At 41.8% G+C, this 26,204-nt stretch overlaps 1 protein-coding gene across 15 annotated transcripts in view; it reads right to left on the bottom strand.

The window, feature by feature from the left end:
* cdc42bpab (CDC42 binding protein kinase alpha (DMPK-like) b) overlaps positions 1-26,204 on the bottom strand; it is a 73,840-nt gene that overhangs the window by 6,122 nt on the left and 41,514 nt on the right. For 2 of the 15 annotated variants that reach the window (XM_069515188.1, XM_069515194.1), the window contains exons 6-43: positions 21,676-21,769; positions 20,657-20,857; positions 20,431-20,569; positions 19,635-19,744; positions 19,408-19,487; positions 18,389-18,567; positions 18,075-18,197; positions 17,805-17,938; positions 17,483-17,604; positions 17,181-17,301; positions 16,657-16,767; positions 15,861-16,108; positions 15,657-15,671; positions 14,294-14,399; positions 12,738-12,862; positions 11,613-11,718; positions 11,259-11,407; positions 11,041-11,132; positions 10,447-10,523; positions 10,140-10,187; positions 8,758-8,796; positions 7,954-8,073; positions 6,972-7,055; positions 6,442-6,547; positions 6,143-6,279; positions 5,737-5,876; positions 5,193-5,274; positions 4,845-5,064; positions 4,449-4,511; positions 4,060-4,313; positions 3,780-3,904; positions 3,454-3,668; positions 3,154-3,251; positions 2,798-2,882; positions 2,359-2,482; positions 2,137-2,254; positions 1,123-1,240; positions 870-1,027 (exon numbers count right to left, since the gene is read on the bottom strand). In XM_069515188.1, coding sequence (XP_069371289.1) covers positions 870-1,027; positions 1,123-1,240; positions 2,137-2,254; positions 2,359-2,482; positions 2,798-2,882; positions 3,154-3,251; positions 3,454-3,668; positions 3,780-3,904; positions 4,060-4,313; positions 4,449-4,511; positions 4,845-5,064; positions 5,193-5,274; positions 5,737-5,876; positions 6,143-6,279; positions 6,442-6,547; positions 6,972-7,055; positions 7,954-8,073; positions 8,758-8,796; positions 10,140-10,187; positions 10,447-10,523; positions 11,041-11,132; positions 11,259-11,407; positions 11,613-11,718; positions 12,738-12,862; positions 14,294-14,399; positions 15,657-15,671; positions 15,861-16,108; positions 16,657-16,767; positions 17,181-17,301; positions 17,483-17,604; positions 17,805-17,938; positions 18,075-18,197; positions 18,389-18,567; positions 19,408-19,487; positions 19,635-19,744; positions 20,431-20,569; positions 20,657-20,857; positions 21,676-21,769 — 4,666 coding nt within the window. The remainder of the gene's footprint in view (positions 1-869; positions 1,028-1,122; positions 1,241-2,136; positions 2,255-2,358; positions 2,483-2,797; positions 2,883-3,153; positions 3,252-3,453; positions 3,669-3,779; positions 3,905-4,059; positions 4,314-4,448; positions 4,512-4,844; positions 5,065-5,192; positions 5,275-5,736; positions 5,877-6,142; positions 6,280-6,441; positions 6,548-6,971; positions 7,056-7,953; positions 8,074-8,757; positions 8,797-10,139; positions 10,188-10,446; positions 10,524-11,040; positions 11,133-11,258; positions 11,408-11,612; positions 11,719-12,737; positions 12,863-14,293; positions 14,400-15,656; positions 15,672-15,860; positions 16,109-16,656; positions 16,768-17,180; positions 17,302-17,482; positions 17,605-17,804; positions 17,939-18,074; positions 18,198-18,388; positions 18,568-19,407; positions 19,488-19,634; positions 19,745-20,430; positions 20,570-20,656; positions 20,858-21,675; positions 21,770-26,204) is intronic. The other 13 variants (XM_069515190.1, XM_069515196.1, XM_069515189.1 and 10 more) reach the window with 9 other exon arrangements.

Below are 26,204 nucleotides of genomic sequence, written 5' to 3'. Positions count from 1 at the left end.
GGAGAGGGCAGGCGGGGAGGGAGAGGGGGGCTGGGGGGCACAGCTGGGGTGAGGGTGGAGGGAGACGAGGAATGGGGCAAAAATGAGGCGCTAATGGAGTTGACGGTGTCCAGGCTTGTGGGCCATGGGGGATGAGGAGCCACAGGAAGGATGGCGGGCAGGTTGAAGGTGAGTGGTTGTGGGTTGGGCTTCAACGCAAAAGCTAATGTTTGATGCCATTGATTTTATTTGTCGGATGAAGCTTCATGATCAAGCTAACTGGAGGAAAATCTTATAAATCAGAATAATTCAGGAACAGTTTTATCACCACTGCCTGACACAAGTTACGTTTTATTTATCAACTGTTTAAGAGACATGACAAACATTAGTCAGCTACAACAACCTAAAGCTAAAGCAGGTTTTTATGGGGAGGAATCGACCGTCTCAACACTGGGAGAGAGGACAAGGCCAGAAGACTCTAACAGCCGTTTACTATGAAGCACTGACATCACAGAGATCTAACCGATCGGCTGTAGGAGTGGGATGAGGTGAGAGGCCTGCACGCCGGGATGTTTGTGACTGATGGGATACAGGGAGGAGTTGTTTTTTTTTTCAAGTATTCAAGAACTTCTGTGTCTAATGTCTACAATCACATGACAAGGAAACAACCATGATCTTGATTCGGACGTGTTCATACAAAGCTGATGTTGGGATGACATTAACTGCACATTGAGATTCATAATGTGGCTGCAGACGTGCCCTGATTAGCTGTTTACAGTTTTTCAAAATCCCACTCATCTCTACAGAGATGATATTTTACATCTAATGCTTAAATGGTTCGAGTCAACCGCACATGAAGCTGTATGTTCAGAGTCAATGTATTTACTAACCTCTCTGTCAAACTGTGAGAGAGGAGCATCACCACAGTCCATTCCTCCACCAGAGGACAGGGAGCTCTCAGAGGGAGACGTCATAGTCTGACGTTTGGAGCCGTAGCTTCCTCCGGACAATTCTCTACGCAGAGCACTGCCGTTCTGAGAGGATGAGCCTGAGAAATGTGAATAAGTATGAAAACGCTTTATCCTGCAGGTCTAACAAAGCTACTTTTGATTTTGAGAGGATTTATGAACTCCTGTTACTCACGGATGCCCAGTCCACTGCTGGCGCTCATGGAGCGGCCTGGCTCGGCTCGGTTCTTGGTGATGGAGGGGATGCTGACGGATCCGCTGAAGCCTGCACGGTTCTCCTGAACACGAACGTTCTGGTTTTAAACACGCACAGAGCAAATACACATATACACCCACAGAGCAGTGCAGGGGACAGGAGTGAGGAAGGGTGCACAGTGAGATACACTACAAGCTCAACTCAACACAAACGTGGCCCATGTGTGTTTGACTGGAAAGGTTTAAGCAGAAAAACATGCAAACATGCTGTTTATCAACACACAATGGGTCAGGTGGGATGAGGAAGTGGGTAATAATAACAATACTACTACTTCTAATAATGATAAGACTGTGATGAGGTTCATTATGTGATTCGACTCATCTATTCGGTCAGGACAGAAAACACAGAAACTAATTTTGTGTTAAATGTTCAGTGTGTAAGATTTAGGTGAAAGGAAACTATTGGCAGAAATTTAATGTAGAGTAATACTAATGATGTTTTCATTCGTTTAATCTAAATTGTATAAATTGTAGTTTTCTTTACCCAAGAAAAGGCCCTTTATATTTAAATACTTTATATTTACATCGAGGGGACTCTCTCTACGGAGGCCGCCATATTTTTCATCTTAGTCCAGACTGGACAAACTAAACACCTTTTGAGTTTTTATGACAACTGAAGCTACCACAGGTTCTTTTTCATGTTTGGAAGGGGAGGGTGAGGTGAGGGGTGTTCAGCTGCAACATGCAATTTCAACACTAGATATCACAAAATTCTACACACTGTACCTTTAAGATCATACTGTGTTGATTGTTTAATTTATGCACCTTTGTTATTAATGTGTCAGCCAAGTTTTTCAGGATGCGTGTATGTCCGAGCGTGTATCTACTTTTTATAAATGTGTGTCTGTGTCTGTGTGTGTGTGTGTGTCTGTGTGTGTGTGTGTGTGTGTCTGTGTGTGTGTGTGCGTGTGTCTGTGTGTGTTTGTGTGTGTACCATTGGCAGGTCTTTAAGGATCTGGATCCCGTCTCCTGGTCCCATGTGGGCCACATGGTTGAAGTTGGTGGGGTTGGAGATCAGCTTGTTTCTCATCTCGGGGTCTCGCAGCATCTCCCTGTAATCACACACACAAAATCAAAGCATAAAAATACAGGACAGAAAGACATTTAAGGATGAGTCTGAAGCTCTGCGTGCAGTCTAGTGCCGCTGGCAAACTACCTCCTCTGCTGGAGTCGCTCTTCCTCAGGCACCCTGAAGGAGAAGCGTCTCTTGTTGTTCATGCTGCGCACCATCTGCTTCCTGCTGTTGTCTGATGTCTCCGGAACGACCAGCTCATCACCCTCTGGAACATCACAACAAAGCGTCAGATACGTTAACACGAGTGACTACAAAGCACTTCAGGTTTACTCTGGTGGCTGAGTGCAGCATGTCAAACTTTACACATTTACTGATGTCACTATTATAGGACATAGTATAGTGAACAGTACTGTGCACAGAACTAAATAGTTTAAAAGCCCATCAATCCACAGCAATGACAACAGAATAATTTAATATATGAACCTTTTACTATTTACACCAGAACAGAAATAACCCTCAACACTTTGTTAAGTATCACAAGGAAAAACACTGACACCAGAGTACAATTATAACGTCTTACCGGCCATCTTGTTTCTAAAGTAGATGAGCCGGACTGTCTCCAGTCCCAGCAAGTTCAGGGAGCCGTCAATGTTCAGAGGTCTCACCTGAAGAATCAGAAATGTATCATCATTAAACATTCAACTAATTTAATTTATTCTGTTCTTTTTATTTGTTCAGTCTAGAGATGCAATCTAATGTTTCTACTCTTAAACAGAAATTCATTTGAAAGAGATTTTGTTAATCTTAATAAAAAAGCATAGTGGTTACTGTGGTGATGGGACAAATGGAATAAATTCATTTGAGCCAGCAGGTGGAGCCAGAGATATCTCAGCTTGTCTTCTAGATTTGACTTTTCCTTCTTATCATGGCACTGACCTTCTTGAGGGGGATGGTCTGAATCCACTCCATGGTGTTGACGTCAAACACATCGACAGCGTTCTCACTGTACACTGACAGGTAGGGGGCGTTGTAGCCTGGACAGAAAGAAACATGATTTCTTATAAGTTTCAAGTGACAGTACTTTAACTATGGTCAGTCCTCTGGAATAGCGTAATAATGTTGTTAAAGTCTTCTCACTGATGTGTATGTTAGGATTTACATTATTTTTAATATATCATTAGAGAGAATGCTAGAAAATGTATCACCAAATAAACAAACATGAGTTGATTGACTCACAGGCAGCGTTTGGCACAGCCGGCCACATCAGCTCCTGCTGACGTGACCTGCGGCCCTGGGAGTCCACATAGACCCCAATGGCGCTGAAGCACAGCAGCAGCTCTTTGTTGGAGATCTCCACTGCACAGAGAGCATCCAGGCCCTGCTGGGGGATGAAGGCCAGGGTGTGGTCCTCGTGGTGGAGAAGATTAACCGGGGACATGTCACCATGAACACTGCAGAGGATGTTGCAAACAAAAAGTTATCATAACAGCTTAAATGGACATTTAAACCATAAGCGGAAAAGCTGCTCTGAACTCAGATCAGCTGATAAAGAGGAAGAGCACCTGTAGCGTGTGAAGCCAGACTGATAGCCCACATAGAGACGCTCATTGAGAAGACCCATCCACTGAACGGGGCCTGGGGCCTGCACCTCTCGCAACCGACGGTGACGCGCTTTACTCTTATTCACCTGGAGGATGAATAAAAAAGGATGGAGGAGTAGAGACGCTTGAAACATTTAGATAAATAAATAGAATGAACATCTAAAGCTGAGGGGCCTTTGCACACTGTTCATTATATTATCTGATGATAATGACAAACATGAGTTGATCAGTGTTTCCTGACCTCGTAGCATATGATCTGTCTCTTCATGGCCACACAGAGGCAGGTGAGCGAGCTGTTGCGGACAGGGCCGGAGACGATGGTCTGGCAGCCTTTTGTCTCTGCCAGCTTGTACGAGTCGGTCTCGCGGCCATCCAGGGCCTGCGTGGGGAAGAGACGCACATGACGGTTCCTGCCGGAGATGACGGCCAGCAGCTGCTCCTGGGGGATCAGGTCGATATGGTGCACTTTCTTATTGTCTCCCACCCGGATTATTTCTGAAGGTGGTGGGAGAAGAGGAAAAAAGTGATGAAGATAAGAGAGGTCCCGAGACAGTGGCATAAAATCAGGTCATCAGTCCAACTACTGTGGGAAACAAATGAAGAAGAACAGAACTTTTATGTGGATCTTACCATCTTTGGTGACATGGATGACAAAAAGGCCTTCCTCATTGCCCAGGGCGACACGCTCGTGATCTAGGGGCAGGGGGGATGAAGGGAGAATTCTATTTTAGTGCCGCTGAGGGGACATTTCAATCTATTAGTTTCTATTTTCACAACATCAAGCATAGAGGGTTATTCATATCTGATTGGTTGTCTCAAACACACAGACATGAAGGCATTTCTTTTTGAGAGAAGTACACAGATCTGATTACAAAGACAAAATAAAAAGTGAGAAGGTGCATCTGGGATCTCGAATGACAGCGACATATTTCAGTTGCTTCCTGTTATACCTCTGGCTTGTTCTGTGAACATTGCTGACAAGGCGCTGTGCTTTTTGAACTGGGATGTGAAGTGTTGCTAGCCCACCTATGATACCAGCAGATTGTGTTGTCTTGATGAGCGGCAGCGTGCTGTCGTAAGCCTCCTTGGGGATGTAGACGAAGCGCTCCTTGAGCTTGTTCTTCTTGAGGATGCGGTGGAGCTCGTTGAGGAGACCCACCCATTTATTCCTCTCCTGGTCGCTATCTGCCAAAATTAAGATGGAGGGCTTGTGGCTGCTGGAGGGGGAGAGTTGGGACGCCGTCACCTGAGGAGAAAGAAGACAAACACCGGGGGAGAGGACACATTAGATGTTGATGATAACTAATCATTAATGCCCATGACATAATCAATAACATAACAATAAATCAAATAAGAACTATGAATTGAACTTACTCTGAATATACAGGGGATGTCTTTGCGGCTGGCGTGAATGACGTCAGAGGCCAGGACAGAACTGACTGAAAACTCTTCATCCCTGGATGACAGCATGAGATATCAAGTTAAACATGCAGGACAAAAAACCATGCTGGACTGAACTGAGCTGAGCTGAAAGAATATAACAATAAGACTGACTAATTTCTCTAGATTAATCCCTTGGTGCACAAAATATCAGGGGAAAAATCTTAATTTCCCAAAGCCTCTCATGAACAATCAATCAATTCCATTTTATTTGTATTTCACAATTTGTCTCATAGGACTTAATCTGTACAAGGTATGACATCCTCTGTCCTTAATCCTCAACTGAGATGAGGAAAAACTTAAAAGAAGAAAATGGGAGGGGCATTTAAATGTCTTATTTTGTCTGGAGAACAGAGCAAAACTCAAAGATCTTCAGTTTAGTTAAGAGGACAAAGAAAACCAGGAATTTCTCCCATGTGTAGTCGCTTAAGCTCTGATCATTACAGCACCTATGAGGAGCTGGTAGTGCTTGTTTTACCTCATATCTATGACTTGGCTGACAACAACACTTGGTTGCGTTGCTTTTCCTTCCCCCAGTTCGTAGAGAAACAGTTTGAAGTCGCACACCACGGCCATTGCCCTCTGCCAGCCCTTCTTCACCCCGGTGGGTTTAGGCACCTGGAGCAGACACAGAGACACAGCTCAGTGTCACACATGCACCAGAACATGTAGTTTAAGTACTTTTTACAGTGTTAGTTGAAAAGTGCTTTTTCAGAAGTAAATGTTTACCTTTGTGTGAATGAAGGACAACAGGAGAAAGTCAAGGTTCATTTGCATTTGAAAACCAAAAACCAAGGTCTGTCCCAAGGTTTTTTAAACATCTGCATTCTTTATTGATTGCTCAATGTTTGCAGGGTTCATGGTGATAACTGAGTCTAACTCACCCTGACATGCCCTTCGTACGCAGTCCCGATGCCCCTCTGAGGGTCAATACCCAGCGGACCCTTGGTCTGGTCCTGGGGCACGGGACACACAGCCGGAGCCTTGTCCGCACACGTTACATGGCAGGAGAAGTTACACACTGAGCCAAGACACAAGGGGACAATTAGGAGAACAATTAGAAGTTTGTCAGAATGTACTGTACTTCAAATAAAAAAAAAAAACAGTTCACAGGTTTAGAATCCATCTACCGTATTTTCTGTCAACACCCTCATTCATCAGTTTCCTTCGTTTCGGTCCTTACCTTCACAGGTACAACCCTGACGTATGAGCCCCACCATGAGGGAAGTGCACTGGTTACACTTAGTGGGCGTGCTGAATGACTTCACCACAAACTGATGTGCTTTGGGCTGTGGAGAGCACAAGAGAGAGACAAAAGACATTTTTAGACACTACCTGCAGGTAAAGTCTGGAGATTACCCAGAGTTTGCCTTTCACACATGTACAATACAGTGGGAGGTTCTCTGCATGCGTTTAAAACAGCGACGATTACTCCGTATTAGGGGAGTAATATTCAGGTGACAAGTGGAGCAGGCGGGTGCAGCAGAGGCAGGAAGTACTGTATTCATTCCGCTGCAGAGATCACCTGATCATGTTAACAACACCCAGACACTGTCATCAGCTCACATCACCACAAACTCTCTAGAGTTCTTTGTCAGTTTTTTCTGTGTGTGTGTGTCACCGCTATTCGCTGGAAGATATTTGTTATCTTTTCTGTTTCGTGTTAGAAAAGTCATCATGAGGTCGACTGAGGCAAGAGTAAACAACAGTTACCTTAGGTGAGGAACGCCCAATGCTGCCGTACCCTCCTGACCGCATGGTGGGGGTCTGGACTGTACGAGGAGGATGGTCTATTAACTGTGAAGACACAGAAACATTGAGCACGTTTATCAATGTGACTTGGTGAACACACCAAAGCTCAGGAAAATAAATTCTGTGACACTGTGGGAAAGTGGCAAACTGTACAGAATAAATACTATATACCGACAGTGTACCGATATAGCTGGATAATTTACATAAGCGTTTTATTGCACTGACGATGCCCTGAAAGTGTTTATTGAACAGAAAAGAAAAGGGTTGAAAGTCACACAGGGGTATTGCACGTGGCTTGCAGCTGAAATGACACATGACTGAGTCAGATATTTACATTTGTATTTAAAATTGCTTTGCAAATGTTTACAAAGTGTATAGCTGTGACCTCACTGCTGAAATGTATTCACATGGTCTGAACCTTGTGAATTGTCAACTGATTTGCTATAGGGAATATTTACACCTGTTTGCCAGACATACAGATGGCAGGGACAGGAGCTCCTGAAGCTAAATTTGCTTTTTAACAGCGGACAACAGTGCAGCAAAGTACACCTGGCTGAAGAAGTTATCCACTAGATTATGAGATTAAAAATCAGATTACTAGAGTTGCAGCAGTTTGTTATCCAGATTAAAACCCATTTTCCAGTGGTAAAAAAACCCACTATCATCTGGCTTTTGTCTGCAATGGAAAATGGATGCACTCAGCATTCACTCCAAGGTCAATGATTCAGGCACGGATCAGCAGTGATGGAAACATGACACTGGGGTGGACGTCTAGACATTGAAGCTGCACTTTTTCTGGGCAACATTATGATGCACATTGAACCTTTGGGTGTTGGCTGCATAAATAGCCATAAATGTTTGTGTACTTAAAGACACCTTGGGAACAACATATAAAGTATACCAGTGACGTTAGGTGTAAAAGAGATATAAGGTGTTTTCTGACCTCTATAGGCTCCATATCACTAGCCATTGAGGGTGAACGTGAACGGGACTTGAGGTGGGACTTGGGGTCATCTTCCCGGGATGGAGTGTTGGAGGGGGTGAAGTTATCCATAGAGTCCACCTGAGGGTAGAGAGGGCGGAGAATGAGAGGACAGAGGGATGAGTAAGAAGGTATCAGTGCGAAGAGGAGGACAAAAAGTGGGAGATGGGAAGTGTAAAAGAGGAGGATGATGGCAGGAGGAAAGACAAATGAGAAGTAGAGAGGTGGTGATGAGGGACATGGACAGAGAGATAAAAAAGAAAGGAGTGTTAGTTAAATAAACCAGAGAACAATATGCAGCATCCATGCTAAGACAGGAGTGCAAGCGCCACAATAAACAAATGAATAACAGAATAAAGAAATGCTGTGGTCCAGATATGTGTCATATCTGTTGTGACCACAACTCTAATGCACCTCATGTACTATAACACAAGGTTCCAACCCAACAACCACGCTAATGTAAGGCACCACGAGACATCATACACCATGCACAGCCATTCACAAAGCTACACTGCAGAATAAACAGACTCCAGAGCAGACACCCAGCAACAGCGTATAAAAAAAGATCTACCTCATAAATGCCAACACAAAAGTAAAAAAAAGAGCTGTTGTTCATGTTTTAACCCCCGCCATGCAACAACCAGACAGCCACAGTAAACAACAACACAGGAAATGCACACACAGATTACAACACTGTGAAGGACAGCACGGTACATTCAGAAAGGCTCAATGACAGCAATCACAGAGCGCAGTGATGGTGCTTACACGTCTGCCTTTGCTAGCTGGGCCAACGGATGGCGAGCGCTTCAGTGGCAGGAGAAGAGGCAGAGAGTGGCAGAGACACAGAGATGAGTGAATTATCAGAGGCTGAAAACACGTTCAGACATTTAGAAGAGAAACATGAACATATAGGGATAAAAGCCTGTTACTCTACACCAGTGGTTCCCAACCTTTTATGGTCTGATGTGGCTTTACCACTGCAGCCCACCGGAGGAGCTCAAGTACAACTTCATCAGCCACAATCAGACGTGTCGGACGTAATCTTCCAATATTTTAATACAACCCACATAAAACCATTCACCTTTTACTTTCAGCAAAGTATTTACATATATTTATTTATTTATATATATATTTATTTATTTAAATCACTTTTCTCTATTTGGATATTTTCCTTTTATTCTTTTATATAATTTTCTATATATATAAACAGTTTACCAATTACTTTTAGATAACTATTTTAAAATGTCCACACCTTTAGCTGCTATTTTTCTAAACATTTAAATTTCTCTGCTTTCTAACTAGTCTTCAATGTTAATGACAATGTGTCTTAATGCGGGTAAATCAAGGAATCTTTCTTCATAATATCATATCATATAATATAATATATAAATATAAAATATATTCTATAATTCAGTTTCAGCTGAGGTTTCCAGTTATCTGGTAAAACAGGTTGAGAATCACTGTATAACACTGCTGCATAGTGTTTCACTGAGGACTCAACAGTGTGGATGGAGGCTGATGGAAAAAAATGCACACAGTCATGAGGAGGGAGCAGCTTGGGAAAAGTCATGGATGCATGGAGCACAGTAACTACTCAAGTTTTCTTTATGGCTGGAAAAAAGGGATAAACGGTAGAGAGGGGATTTAAATAATGTTCTCTGTGTTCAACCTAAGTCTAGGAGGCAAAGTATTTAAAGTAACAAGGATGAGTAAGCGTCTGAATACAGGGGCAGCACACTGCAAAACATTTCCACCATTTCAACTGATGGTATTTAAGATTATCTCAAAATTACTACCTTATTTTTTCTTTAAGCACAAAACAAAGCACCTTCAATAGGGTCAAGCAGTTCACTCCCCTCAGTGTAAGTACTATGATACAATGATGAAACACATTGTATTCACTGGAAGAGATTAATGTTTTAATAAGAAGAATTTCAACCCTGTTGACTCAGGACTGTCATTCTTTGCAGTGGATCCCTGCTTCCTCCTAGTTACACTGATGCACAGGCATAAACTCACAGATGCACTTTCTCACACATCACATCTACACTGTGTTAGGTCTATACACCCACAGTTCTACAGCTTACAGCTACTGTTACAGGTATATACACACACATATTGCGCTCCACCTGACCAAACAAACTTACGTCTTCCCAAAACTCTATTAAAGAGGATGAGGATGAGGAATAAGAATCCTGATGTACCAGAGAGTGAAGCAAAGAAAGAGCCAAAAAAGATAAAACAAAAATAAAGATCTGGGGAAATTCATGTGATCATAAAATGATAAAAGCATGCAGAAAATCAGACGTGACTTCGTGAACTGCAGCATTATGAGATTTATGATTTCCAGGTTGATCATGGATGTAAATACTGTAGATCCAGACAGATGTATGGTTTCTCACATCAACTATATAATAATCCAGGTGCAGTAAGTAATGCTGATGTAATACTTACATCAAACTGGTCAAGTGCTGAGGTGGGGGCATTGAGAAAAGCCAAGAAGGAATTCTGGGAATCCTGGTGCTTGACACCTTAAGACACAGAGCAAAATAACACAACCGTAGTTAAGTACATGATATTAAAACATCAAAGGCTGACTTAAACAAAATCAGTCACAGGACTGTTTCTAAGAAGGGGGGGCTCGTTCATATGACCCCAGTAACAATACATTTTCATGTACATAGCACATGATGTTATTTCTCAAACATGGGGGCTGATGCAAAACCTTCTAATTTGGGTTCCTGATTGTAGTATAACCCTCTTTTACAGCGATAATCTCTCACGAAATGTTCCACCGTGTAAAGTTAACCATTAGTTTCCAATGTAAAGAGAAACTACGTCAAAACAACTGTTTCATTGCAGATAGTTTTTAAAGATTGCAAATAAGCCTGCAGTGTGAGTGACATTAATTAAAACAGCAACAACAGCAGCAGTGTCTTTAATTCGTTCTCCATGGGCTAAAAATAGACACGTTAGCAATTATGTTCCTCAAACCAGCTATTGCAATGTCATTTTACTGCATTTTGGTGAATAATTTGAATTATTTACCCCTTCGTAGCCGAAGCTCCTCTGTCTCCTTTTTCAGCCGGTCGATCTCAGCCAGGAGTTCCTGGTTTTTACTCTCCACCTCCTGCAGTTTACTGGAGGACCGGAGACAAAAATGCATCAAATGTTAACCATTTAAAATTACTGAAAACATTTGCATAAAATCAAACCGTTTTGAATGAGAGAACTAAATTATGAAAATGTTTTTTTCTTAGTCATACCATTCTGAGGAGATGTTGTTGGCCTTGACCTTGTTCAGTTCATCCTGGATGCCCTGCTTGGCCCTGATCTCAGCATCCAAGGCCGACTGCAGCTCCAGACGGGCCGACATGTCCAGCTTGGCGAAACGCCGCATCTTCCATGGCATGTCCTGAAACAAAGAGGAAGATAAGTTAGTAAATGAAAAACTGTGAAAGATGGTGTCCAAAGGAGAAATGAAATGGGAGGAACTATCATGCTGTTTATGGTGGTCCTGAACCCTCAGCATTATAGAAATCAACATTTTAATGGAGTGACAAGTATACTATTTATTTCAGCAGCATCTACCGCAGTTAACAACAGTGTTGGTGTTGTACCGTGGCTCTGGCTCCCAGGCTGGTGTTTCTCAGTCCCTCCAGCTCTTCTGTCATCTTAGTGGCCAGAGCCTGCAGGTATCCCCGAGCATCCTTCTCATCGCTCACCCTGCAGCAAACACACACAAGCATTACCACACCCACAAAGACCAATTTCATACTTATCAAGAGCCTAAAAAACTCAACCTGATGAAAACTCAACCTGATGAAAACTCAACCTGACCTAAAAAGTTAACTTTAGCAAAAAGCCACACATGTAATCACATGCACAGATACATCTCAAGTGTGTCCTCTTATTTTAAAGCCTTTCTACAAACATGCTTCAGTACAAATAAACTGACAGCCTATATTATGTAAATACTGCCTTTAGGAAAGTTACTGACATTACTGTATGCTCTATAGGTACCAGCACTTCTCCATAATTAAGTGCTCACACACACCCACACAAAAACATGGACACATGTTCAGTCTTCCAGTAGCTCTGGGCAGTTCACTTATCCCCAACTGGTTCAAACATATAGTGATTTTCACATGCACATAAACTGAACACTGAAGTTGTAGACAAATTTGAATTTAAAACCTCTTTTCAAAAAAGGTTATGATAAGATTTCATATAATATTAGTACTGTAGAAGCACAGTATCTCCACCAGGGGGCAATATGACTCACTGAATACTTTTAAAAGTTTATTCCAGGCTACATCTGTATGTACATGTTTGCAGTGTGTGTGTGTGTGTGTGTGTGTGTGTGTGTGTGTGTGTGTGTGTGTGTGTGTGTGCTTGGTATGTGAACTATGTGAGGACTGCGGGCTCTTCCAACAGAGGGAGGCCGAGCAGCTGGCGAGGTGTCAGCTGCAAAGGGAAGTGATCTGAGAGAAAGGGAGGGTCAATAATCTCTAAGAACTTCAGAGGCATGTTAGACATGCTGCAGTTATACTGTATGGAGGAAACCCAATACACTACTAGCCAATATAGCAGTGTGAGTGTGTGTGTGAGCGTGCTTGTGCAATTTACAAGCTGACTTTCAGTTTGTGCTATAGCATAGATAAGAAAGTACAGCATGTAACTTAGATAGTGTTTACCATATTTGAGAAAGTGATGGTGTGCATGTGTTCATGTGACTGTCTCACCATTGGATGATTTCTGTGATTTGAGCCTCCCAGTGGGCGACGCTCTCCTTTTTGTCAGCCAGCTCCCTCATCTCATCCTCCAGCTGTCGGTTGGAGCTGCTCACCTTCTCAAACATGCTGGTCAGCTGAGGAAATGCACACACACACAAATACATATGTACATTTCAGAATTATTGAGCTGGTATGTTCCCTCCCTATAGCTGAGATCTGCAGATGGAGCAGCGCTGGTCACTCCCAGGTCGCAGTTTGTGACAAAGGAACATCGAGCTTTTGCTATTAGAGACCCCACTCTTGAATCTCTCAGCCCACTGAACTCAGACACACAACCTCTCCAGCTTCTTTTAAATTTAGTCTAAAAATACAGGATTTCCATTCCGTTTTTATTTGTTTTAGTCACTCACTGCTATTTCTCTTATTTGGCCAGTGTCCTATTAGTCAGCTGCCTTGTTTGGTTTTACATTTTTCGGGTTGAACTTCCTGTTGTTAGATAAGAAAATGAGTATACATTTGCATGAGGCCCAGTATTTTTAAGTCCTTCTTAGTCCCCTTCCCTACATGTCATTTTTAAGTCCTTCTTAGTTCCCTACATGTATTTAGTTGGTAAAATGGTTTAAGTGAACAATGAGGAGAAGTTTCAAACATCTACTTCAACCACTGTTCACAGATCTCGTCTTTCTGCATCCTCCCTCCACATTCACCACCAGTTTGATCCCGTCAGCAGGGTTATTTTCACTTTAGAAATTTTACCCGATCACTCTCCCTCACTGACAACTCACATGAAATCCCATTAGAGCTGAAGATGGATTGGCCTCGTTTCACTATTAAGCAAACACGGCTGAATTTTTGCTCCTTTTAAAACACAAACAAGTCAAACAATAATATTTTCAGACACTCTATGTGTATTAAAGAACTATAATGTGCAAAGACTCGCACACAGACGGATCAAATCCATCCAGAGCTTTATCTTTTAAGCATACAATTTTTCTGTGAGTGTAACGATAGAATAATACATTAAATTACTGCAGTGATACGTGCTGTCGCTCCAGTGGCAACCACATCCATATTCTTTCCATCTAATCATTTTTTTTATCAGTTTCAGACTATAAAAATAACACTCTCACATTTTATTCCATATGTCAGAATGCCTTCCACCTTGGAGACACTGTTTAAATTGGGAGCATTTTTTGAACTTCCAAAGGCCATTTCCAAAGTCAACAGAGCGTAATCCAGAGAGTTATTCCATCTGACTGTGTAGGAGGCTACAGGGTGTTTTTATGGAGGATATTGAACAGTGATTTCTTTGGCGTTGCTGAGTGAGAGGGGGTGGAGTAAGGAATGTGATGAAAGAGTTTGGGCTGGCCAAGAAGGTTACCTGGGGTTGGGGAAATGTGTTTTTCAGCAAATGTGTGTGAGAGAGAGGGATAGACATTACACTAAAAAGCTGAGAAAGCAAGACAGAAAAAACATTGATAGAAAAAGGGAGAGGAAAGAGAAACCTGACTTGTGTTACAGTTGAGTGTCCTTTCATTATGTGTATAAATGAGCAGATATCATACCTTGTCCAATTCACTGGACAACTTCTTGTTTTCCTCAGAGAGCAGGATTCTTTCCCTCTCATACTTCTGCTTGTACTCGGTCTCAAACTCTTCCCGTTCGCTTTGGCTGCAGGAAACATGAACACACGGATTGTTAAATTTGTGACATTGTATAAACTTAACATTTATTCTGACCATAATTTACAACTGGAAATCCAGTCTTAACTTGTGCCCTTTTCATTTTTACATGTAGCTACCTCAATCTTTCAGAAGTAGGATTTTATTCAGACATTTTGGTTTTGTGGAATGGTTTTCTGCCCCCTAAAATACATTAAAGTAACATCAAATAATCTTGGTGCAGTGGTTTTATAACAACAAAAGGTAAAAACGTATCATATATACAATGAAACACTCACAATTTTCAGAGTCAACCTCTCTCAGAAAGCCTCATCCATCCGCCTACCTTCTTCCTTGTGTGGGCCTCAGGCTCTATTTCTAGATTTCATACAAAATCTAAATCTAAGGCTTGTTACTAAGACCTGATACACATTATTCAACCCAAACACATTAACGCAGTTAGAATCTGATACAGCTCTGTGTTTAGAAATGAATTAGAAAGTAGATGGAATAATATGTCTGTAACACCAGACAGGAAGGCTGGGATGGTGGCTACAAAAACAAAGCTCTGAAGCTTCCTACTCAAAAACAAAATTCTTTTAAAATTTGATTGAACCAGTAGATCTCAAAGTGGGATCAGATGCCCTGGAGTACCAACCAGGGGGTCTGCAGCAGAAAAATAAGTTAACTTCTTTTTCGTGGCTTGATTTTTATTTTTCTCAGTTGACACGTTTTAACTGTCTGAAATTCAGTATGATGGACTTAATTCAACTGTTAACATATAAAGGCATCAGTTTAATGCATTTATCCAATTCAGAAATATACCCCTCAATTTAGTGCATATTACTAACGTTAAGTGGACTGCCTTTAATATTGTGTGACTAACATGTAAACATGAGACTAATGCTGAGTCATTATACTACATACTAGTTGGGGGGAGAGCTACAGTCAGTATGACTGTCTTTATGGTTTCCTTTTGGAAACTATGAACAAGAGTGGAAAAAGAAATGCTCTTTAATGTTCTAAATGTCAGTTTCATTCTTTTGCCACCAGAAAGTAAATCATCCATATTTCAACTCTCAACCTCATCCACTTCTCGACCATCCCATCCACCATTTCATAAGGACAATCAAACCACCACAAAACAGACCAGAAGTTAACTCTAGCTGAGTTAGGGGAAAAGTATTTCTTCAAATTCAACTATCACTTTACAGTTACTACATATTTATACCAGACAGGGAACTGAGCTATTTTTAACTGTAATTACCTCATGGAATCGCCACTGAAAAAAGACAATGAAGAAAAATAATACAATAACGATTTAGACATGTATGATATCGGGTACTGGCAGAAATAATGATCCAGAACGAGACAATAAAAGAGAAGTAAAAAATGTGGTCCTAATCAGACAAGGCTGGTGATATGAAATAATGGTTACAAAATAAGAAAGACAAAATGAGAGATGAAATACCTCTCTCGACGAGTCTTATCCAGCTTGTCTTTGAGCATCAGGATTTCTTTCTGCAGAGCGAGATGCTGGCTCTCAGCATCCCTTAGCTCCTTACGCAGGGCCTTCAGCTCGCTGCTGTGCTGCGCCTCCCTACGGGCCAACTCCTCCTCGTATAGGACCGTCTTCTTCTCCAAGTCTCCCCGCAGGCGTCCAACCTCCTGGGTCTGGTCAGCTGAAGCTGGAGTGGCAGACGGCCCGGCCTGCTTCAACTGGGTGTATGGAATATAGATGTTAGGGAGAATGACTGACAAAGATGAGGAGTATCTGAAGAAACACAGAAGCTACCAGCTTCACTACAGCAGAAAGTTGAGAAAAGTTCAACTTAAGGCGAATATCTTCTGAAAGAGATCGAGTGTCAGCCAGGCAGGCGCCAATCACCATCATCATGATTCCAGTGGGCACAGAAACACAAAGCTGTTTACTCCACAGAAAAATAATTTTAAACAATTTAAACTTTAGCCAAATAAAGACAGAGGATTGCAAGTAGGTGCTCAACCTCCCTCCGTACCTCCCACATTTAAATGTAGGTGTTTATCACTGCAAAAACTTCATACAAGGTTGTGCTGTTTATTAATTATTACTATGAATTGTTATCTTATCAGATGGCGTCAACTATTAAGTACCAGGATAAGACTCACAGAGACTCGGTAGAAGGACAGGTTAATGTTCAGCTGTGTGTGTGTGTGTGTGTGTGTGTGTGTGTGTGTGTGTGTGTGTGTGTGTGTGTGTGTGTGTGTGTGTGTGTGTGTAAACTTACCTTAAGCCCTTCCAGCTCCTCCTCCAGCTGTCGGCTGTACTGCTCATTCCTCTCTCTCAGCTTCCTCTCTTTCTGAGCCTCTCCTGCCTGCTCCTCCGCCTGCGCCTCCATCTGATGATGGACACAAGCAAACTCAGTTGATTGGATGAAATAATGCCATACACAATTTTTTCTTCATGTTCCCAACACACCAGGAGCCCTCTTTTTATACTCACAACAAACATTCTCAAAAACATGCAAAAGCTAAACATTGCAACACACACGTGACAACTGCACCAATACACAACAGGAGGAAACAATATCTGTAACGCCTTACAAATTAAAAAAACATAATATTGTACATTAGAATAAATCTATTACAACAGTGTTTCAGATCTACTGTACATATGTACATGGAGATCTATTAAAATACTAGAGGTGATGCAGATGTAACACAAAGACAGCCACAGAAGGGTGAATTGTGCACCAACCAATGACTGGAGACAGAACAGGGTGTGCTAGCAACCACAGGGTGACTACTCTACCTCCTTCTTGGCCCTCTCGGCCTTTCGCACCTCAAGGCGGAGAGCCTCAACCTTTTGACTGTGGCTCTCCATCTCCTCCTCCTTATCGCGCAATTGGCGAGCCAGGCGCTGCTTCGCCGACCTGGGTTCAGTCACAACAGAGAACAAATGTTGAGAGAATTGTAGAAAAATACAAACTAAAATGGAATGCATATATGACATATGTCTAAACATGAATTACATCAAGTATGGGTATGATTTTCATATGTCAATATCAATATGTACTAAAATTTTGGGACAATGGTAAACTGCAGTGGTTTTACCTGAGGTCTGTTAGTCTCTCATTGAGCTCTGAAAATTCCTGCATGGCCAGTTTTCTCTGACTGTGAGCTTCCTTCAGGTCCTTCGACTGACACTTCATCTTCTCACTGGCATCCATAAGGTCCTGACCACAACAGAGACCGAGTAGATAAGATTCCAACACCGACATTCCTCAAGATCAAAAGCTTCAAAGCCGCATTTTGTTACTTTGTGTCATTTTTGTGGTATTGTTATGGCTATAGGAGCCAGTTCATATAAATACTATGAATGAACAACACACTGGTTCTTACACAGTGATACACACAAAGGTAATACTGGTTCTACCTTGTGCATATCATCTCTCTCCTGTGTAATGCTCTTCATCTGTTTCTCCAGGGTTTTAATGTATTTAGATGAGTCCTCCAGGTCTCTGCGAGCCAGCGACACATCCTCCAGCTGCTTCTCCAGTTGTCCCGAGTCTGACAAACAAATAGATATATGACATTTTGAGTTATATGTATCACAGACAGATATCCTATATAACCCTTCAGTGGTCTCCATCTGTAACTCTCATTTGGCTGATTAGGTTCTGAAGGCAGAAGAAGAATCCCTTACCAGCGATCTGCTTCTTGAGGATGTCGATCTCGCTCTTCAGACTCCTGATCTCCACCTCCTTGTTGGCGCTAAGAGGACCCTCGCCTGTTGGATGCTGCAGTGCCTGCACCGTCTGAGTCGACTCTGTAACAGGCCAAGACAAATCAGCAAAGTTTTTCCTTTGTAAACCAAATATTAAAAATATTCATGTGTACATGTGAATGCGTTTTATGCATACCTTTTAACATGTGTACAATACATTTTTTAACATATGCCATCTCTCTCTAGGTGTCTAATTGCATTGTGGCTGTTTTATGTTTACTCTTTAGCCTCACCTTGCAGTTTGCGGCTCAGCTCTACTTTCTCCTGCTCCAGCCGACGGATTCTCCTCTCATAGGCCTCGGTGGCCAGGCTGTCTTCCAGACCGCGCTTGACATCCATGTCCAACTGATCCTGACCTGCTTTACCCGGCTCCACTGCCAGCTGCCGCAGGCAACCCCGGTCAGATAGGTAACTATAGAGTGAGACAGGAGTAAGAGAATGATAATAGATAAAAATAGCAGAGAGGAGTTATAATTGAGGAAGAAAAAACACTTGAGGAGTTGAGCAACGGCCATAATGGTGTCGAACATTGGACAAAAATCCAATATGAAAGTGTTTGGTTAAGGGAGCACAAGTGCCAAGAAGGAAATGCCAGAGTAACAGCAGGGGAGGAGAAACAGGAAAAAGAAGAGGACGACAGAGTGATGAGTTGAAAGATGGGAGGATGTTGAGTCATGGAAGAAGGGGGTAGAGGGAGGGTGGAGAAGGAATGACGGGGACATAAAGGAAGATGTGAGATATAGAAAGAGACACAGGGAAACAGAGTGGGGGAAAGGGAAAGACCGAAAGATAGAGTGGGCAGGGCCATAATCACTGAGCCATGAAGAGATAAGAGATAAGTAACTTGGTGCTTTCTCACGGGTACCATTTCAATGTGAAGATCTACAGTGAGTCATGACCATCAGCTTATTAGGGAGGGAAGCCAATTTAACTTCTTAGGATGTAGGGAAGAGATTGCTATGCAGTGACAAGACTGGGAAAGTCTGTCTGTTTTACATGACTGCACATGAAACAAGGTAATGACAAGGTGCCACAGTATTTTCATGTCTCTGGATTCTTATTCATTTTGAACTTTTTAAATAATTGTACTTTTGCTAGAAACTACAAAACCCTGGTGGAGAATAGTTTCTCAACACCCACTTCTAATCAGAAACATTCTAATGACCAAAGTCTTATTATTTAGACAATAGCTAAAAATGACTTTTCATATATAAAATGTATTTATATATCTATTCCCCTTGGTAGCACTCACCATTTACTTGTGTAAGTGAAGCCCACAAAGGGCAGGTGGTGGCCAGAGAAGGCAGTGTGAGAGGGAGGGGGCATGGTCTCCTGAAAAATGATTAAAAAACACGATTTAAAAAAAAGTTCAACATCATTTCAGATATATGTGACTATAAATATATATAAATACAGTTGTAGGCAGACAGAATGGACAAACAATGTGAGTTTCTGTCTGTCCTTAAACAACCTCCTTACCGAGTTCTTTAGACAGTCGTCATCCACGTCAAAATTAGAGGTATCTGTGGGACTGCTGACTTCTGGGATATATGGGGCCTCACATGTGCGGATGTTTTCCCAGTCGATGCCTGATCATAAGAGAGGTTAGAAGTTACATAACACCTGTTTAGACTCATACTGGGAAGTCAAAGTATTAATTTTTAAGATTTAATTTCATTATGCTTTTTGACCACCCCCTCCGCTTATTGTGGGCAAATGTGGGCAATACCAAGTCACTCAATGTATGGGGGCTTAAAGTCAGCTGGAATATCAGACCACCATTACACACAGCTGTTTGCAGGATGCAGAGTGATGAGGTAATGGATTATAATTCTCATTCTGATCTCATCCATTTTGTTAGTAAGAGACATGGAGCTGTCGAGGAAAAGACACTGGAGCGTTGGTCTGTAAGGCTTAGCCTTTAGCCTAGCCTTTACTAAGTAGCCTGGATTGTGTCCCTCGCTTCTATTTCCTCTCCTTCCACCTAAACATAGGCTTTTCCAGCCTGACTGTCATAATTCGTTGCTCTGATTTTGGAGGTAATCTGACCCCGACCACAGACATGGAGAAAAGTTTATAGAAAAAGCCAATTTTCTGCCTGATGTCTCATTTGGTGTAGTAGGTCATGTTCCATAACCAGTTAAAAACTCCTTGTAGGGGCTTTAAATTATAAATTTGTGAGAAACCAAGATTGTTTTTTGAAAGATCAATATTATTCTACAGCTGAGCTCCCCTGTAACTGATAGAGTATTGAAAAAGTGTTCTAAAGATGTACCAGTGAAGAAGGGGTGCTGCTTGAAGTCCTCAATGCCATTCTGACCCAATCGGTGCTCTCGACTGCAAATGAGCCTGCGAATCAGATCCTTTGCGTCTTCTGACACATCTGATATCTGCTGTGGGAACTGAAATCGCTCCTGCACAAATAAACAAATTGAAGATGAGACATTTCACTTATTCACATATTTATACACTCAAGTGTAGTATTCTCCTCGAGCATTCACCTTGTGGTTCATGATCTTCCCGTAGGTTTCCACCAGGGACTCTGCATAGAAAGGGGTCTCGCCGTACAACATTTCATACATGCAGACGCCCAAGGACCACCAGTCGCACTCAGGACCGTACTTGCCTTTCCCATCCTCCATGGCCTGGAGGATTTCTGGGGAGATGTAGTCTGGAGTCCCCACCGCCACAGAGGACTGGACCTAGCGGAGGAACAACACTAAAGTCAATGACTGCTCCCAAGAATATCACAAATGAAAAAAGACCTAAGCAAGCACAGACCTAAACATTTAAAGTTTAGTCTGCATGCTACAGTGATGAAGAGTTAAAAGCTGAAGTCTTGGAAACAAAGAGCATATTGAACTTTCAGACCCCCACTACAGGATGAATTAATTCTTCAGTTGTTTGTTTTTTTAATTATGAGAATGAAAATTTGCCGCAGAGTCCTGAATAAATATCAAAGCAGTAAATTTTAACATTTCAAAATGCAATGAATGTTATAAATTTTCCAAAAAGTGCGAAAGTGGTAGAGAGAAAGCAGATGTCACAGTTGGATCCATCATATGTCCTTTTATTAACAAATAACTCCACCATTATTCAGGAAGTTGCTTCATTGCAGATGATACACAAATGTGATTCACTCTTCTCGGCACACAAAGCTTTAATCCAGACATGTCAGTCTCTAACACAGAACCAAGGAGGACAACAACCACTAATGTATTTCTTTAAATGGTTGTATAACCTCATCACTGTATCAGAACTGGAGGAAGAAAACCAGGAACTTCTGTGATAATCTACTTCATCCTTTCAATTGATCTTTTACATAAACCCTGAGAGGAAAGGGTTTTTTTTTTCTTTGGAGAATTGTCTGAATCATAAACTGCAGCTACAGCCAAGCAGCTGAACCACACACACTCCTCCTGAGAGACCCCTGGGGGTTGACGAGGAGGTCAGTAAAGCTCTGGTATGTTTGCCTTGGACCAGAGGAGGAGGCATCAGCAGCAGTGTGGTAAAAACTTACCGTCCCGTCCTCCATGAGTTTGAGGCAGGAGCCAAAGTCTGCCAGGCGGATGTGGCCATTCATATCCAGAAGAATGTTGTCTGGCTTAATGTCCCTGAAAGTCGAAAGAAAGAAAGAAATTGAGCAAGGGATTCCTCAGAAAAGAACGTGGAAAATGAAGAAAACAAGACACTCTTCCAAACATAACAACATTTTAAGGACATCCAAAACACACACGAACAAGCCTGATCTCATATTACCATACAATTCACCATCAATAATCATCAAACTGAATTACGTAACCTGTGGAAGATGATGAATAATAACTGAGATATATTTGTGTTTCAATTAAATGTAATGTCCCCCACCCCTTTTATCAGCAGCAACTTTAAATTGACCAAAAGAAAGAATGAATGCTGGAAATAGCTAGAGAGCTGTTTTGTGGGAATTAACGATGCAGAATGTGTGTGTGTTAGTGTGTGTGTGTGTGTGTGTGTGTGTGTGTGTGTGTGTGTGTGTGTGTGTGTGTGTGTGTGTGTGTGTGTGTGTGAGATTCAAAGCTCACACAAACATGCCCCCTCTTTGAGGAAATATGCAGTGCAAAAACACACTCCCACTCCCCAAAAAAAGGAAAATAGAAAAACCTTGTCCTAAACAGACACACTCCCCTGTTCCCTTTTCCTACAATATTTGTGTTTGTGAACAGAGACGGTCCGGGTGGGAGGTGGGGGGGATACTGACAACACATTCCTTTACAGATGTGGTCACGGTGGCCACAGTAGACGTTCTTGTCCACCTAAATCTGTTCTGCATTACTACTGCTGACGATATGTTTGTAATATTAGATACAGACTGGGGCTTGTTTCCAGTTACCAGAAGTTTGCCTTCTAACAGCAACAAGCCATTGGAAAATCCTAGTATTCGGCTATTTTCACTACATAACCAGTTAACAAGGTTTTAAAAGTGGAACAGGGACATTAGATTTTTGGTGATAAGGGCCGACAATGGTGTTGATGCGGGGAAACAAAAACATTTGATCTCCACAGCAGAATTAATATGTGATGTCTTGCCTCCTGCACCACTGCTCAATAATCATATAGTAAATAATCATACTAATTGTTGAAGCTATCTGGAATATTTTTGAACATACATTTGTATAGACATTGAGTTCTGCACCATTCTCAACTTTGTGAAACATTTGCCTAATTCTTGTATGATGCAGATTTAATTTTTTAGTCTCTACAAACTGTAAGGATAATGTAGAGAACATCTTTCAGCACGTCAAACAGGTGGTTGCCGACAGGTGGTTTATGTTTGGCTGCTGTGGCTATTGTCTTACATGGCAGTGTGCTTATGTAGATCCCAGGCCGGGCCCTACTGCCAGGTCTGGTCCGATCCAGCCTCTTCTGCAGTAATTCCGGTAACAGTTAAGTAATTTCCCTTTGTTTCATCTGTGACCTTTCCTGTCGTATATTTGGTTGGAATCCACATTATTAATAATTGTAAAACCATTGTGATTGTTGGCCTGAATATGACAGAGACATCACTGTAACCCACCATCATCCAGGCTAAATATAGTCTTTGTCCTTGTCTGACCATTCCAGTGATTTCCCCTGAGGGCAGACCCTGTCGAGCCCTGTGTCTGTGCCCTCGTATCAACACATTGAACCACGACATGCCTCAATACACATGCTATAGACTTTGTAGTTGTGTTAAAAACACACACACACAAAGAGACACACTAACTTAATGCAGCAACTCTCACACACACCAGTTAAGGGGATGATGTGTAAATCATAAGTCAGCTAAACAGATGCTGATGTAACAGGTTACAGAACTGACCTGGTGCTATTTCTGGCCAGTGATATGAACACGGCTCTGCTTAAAATAATAAATCTGATGTCCAAAACAAAAACACACCCCCTCGCTCCCTAACCCTAACTCATGCACCAACAAACCACCTAATACTCAGTTGTGAGGTTGTTTGGATACCATTTAGTGGAAATCACTTCTACTTCTTTGCCGCTCTAAAAACAGTATTTGAGTATTTCAACTGCTGTTTTGAAGCAGAAAAGAAAAAGTGGCTTCCAGGAAAAGAAACTTTTATGTGGTTGAAGCTAATACAGTTTAAATATGTGGTATTGGATCTGTCCATAGATTCAGGTAATCTCCGATGACAAACTCAGATATATCAGAGGCATTTCCGATGTCAGTTTGGGTATCAGAAAATCTCTCGTTGACATTATAAAAGTTTGTAGAATACCACACAACAAGAACATAAAAACAGAAACGTGGCCTTCTAAGGACAACGCATTAAAAAGAAGTACTCAAGTTACAATGAGGCCTCAATAAATTCCAGAGTCTCCTGACAGACAATAAACAAGGTAATATTGATGCCTGGCAAAACAATCTTTATTTTTGAAGTTTTTCGGGTAACGCTCAAGAAATTCCCACATTCCTCATAATATTTTTCTTAAATCCGCACTAAACTACTTAATAAAGACATGAGACTACTTCCCAGGCCCGAAATATTTAGAGTAAACTGACATCAATTGGGTTTGTAGCTGCTTTTGATGTCTTCAAACAGCGATTTGTTCAAAGCCAGATGTGAAGCCCCTGTCATTTTGCAGTAGTGTTAATAGTCCTATCTCATGGGGCTTGAGCAAGGGTGGGCTGACTATCTCTGTGCTTCAGAGACACCACGAAATCACCATCCTATAAAACCATGGATTTAAGTAACAACTGCACATATGTGACTCGTACAGACACATAAAAGTCAGGCTCCAAAAAAGTGTCACTTTATTTCAACTTTATATGAATTGACACTCACTTTTACTGAATCTCTGTTTGCATCATGGGTTACTTAAAAGTATTTGTAAAGAGCCTGACCGCTCACTGATAGTTCCAGATTAGACATCACTTTCCAAACTGCATATAGCCTTCTAGATCAAAACCGCACACTGTACCCAAGTGCATACATTCAAGCAACCAATGTTACATGAACTTGGCAGACATGAACACATAAACAACTGACATGACGTAGACTCAAGGTCAGAGCATAAAACTCAGAGATGAGGGGATTGAGATTCCTCAGATAAAATTTTAATGTCTCTAAAAGGACATTTCCCTTGGACCATACACCCCTCTGTTTGGAACCTCCACCTTAACCAACAACTCAAAACCTAGACATGAAGTCAGGCTGGAGCATTAGGACAAAAACTTGGCCTGGGAAAAATTTGTGGCTTTTGGCTTGTAACTGTAAAATGTTATTAATAGCCCCTCTGGAATCTTTTCATCTTTTTAGAGGAGATGTTTGCTCTGTTCAACAGCATTCGGCTTAAATGGCAAGTCTTAAGAGTAATGGCCAGAACTTATTTAGAACTAGCTCATGGATTGGCAGACGAAAATTGGCCTACATATATAAGCTGATAAATTGGTATGTGTTAATTTATACTTCCTAATATGTGCATTAGTACCAAAATTGTTTTTATACCTTGATCTAGCTTGCAGCCTAATCTTGATGTTTGCATCACTTCATGGACACCATGCTTTAAACAAGTAATAAAGCATGTGCTTGATAATAAACCATCTCATAAGATATATTTTTAGTTTAATAATAAGTTTTACTTTCACAGCAATAATGTCAGTTTTTCAGCTGTGTATACATTTTCGAATTTCTTAAATACATTTGTCTCTACCTCACAGAGTGATGAGTGTGGCAATCTATTACTCTGACAGGCACTAGACCTGTGCACACAGAATCTGAATCACCTTGACAGAATGTGTTGACCTCACAAATCATGAATGACAACCGTAACACTTTTGGCAGCACGTGTATCTGGAGCTGTATGTGTGTGTGCATGTTCCCACACAAGTGCCTCGGTTGCTGGAAGGCCTTAATCTGCTCTGAAGACGTCTGGTCTGCCAAAGAGCAGACAACGTAAGTTGACCCTTGCCTTGACATACATATGAGTGGCAGACAAACAGCATGATGGAGTAAGGGAGTGGGCTGCTGCTAATGGTAAGTCCTTTAATACTCAGCAAAGCCCTTGCATGCCCAGTCCCCTCTTTTTTCTTATCATCTCTAACACCCTCCTCTGATACTAACATCTTCTCTCTCAGATACCAAAAGTCAAAATGACAAGACTACGGATGGTCAGCCACACAAAAGCTGCCAGCCAACACCACAGGAAACTAAGAGTTAGACATTTAGCCTTCCATGCATCAACACACAGAGAAAGGTTGCAGGGCTACCCTAATGCTAGGCTAGTTAGTGTAGCTAACTGGGCTACTGTGTCACAGGGCTCCTATGGTCTTAAGGAGCAACACAGAGACAAGAATAGAGGGAGGTAATCTCTTTTAAGACCATAGCATCCATCTGTGAGGGCCATCTGGACGCCACCTCCCAATACACACACACTCACACACATTAGCCTGCAGCAACACTGGAAACTGCACAGACAAGGCATGTCCACATGGCTCTAGCAGGGTTCACTAACTAATGGTCAAAGAACTGCTGCCTGTGCAACTTATGGCATCACTTAAAACTG

This window comes from Paralichthys olivaceus, chromosome 19 (assembly GCF_024713975.1).
Source record: "Paralichthys olivaceus isolate ysfri-2021 chromosome 19, ASM2471397v2, whole genome shotgun sequence".
Taxonomy (NCBI): domain Eukaryota; kingdom Metazoa; phylum Chordata; class Actinopteri; order Pleuronectiformes; family Paralichthyidae; genus Paralichthys; species Paralichthys olivaceus.
Note: the sequence above shows the minus strand (reverse complement) of the source record. Positions and strands in the feature narration are given on the sequence as shown.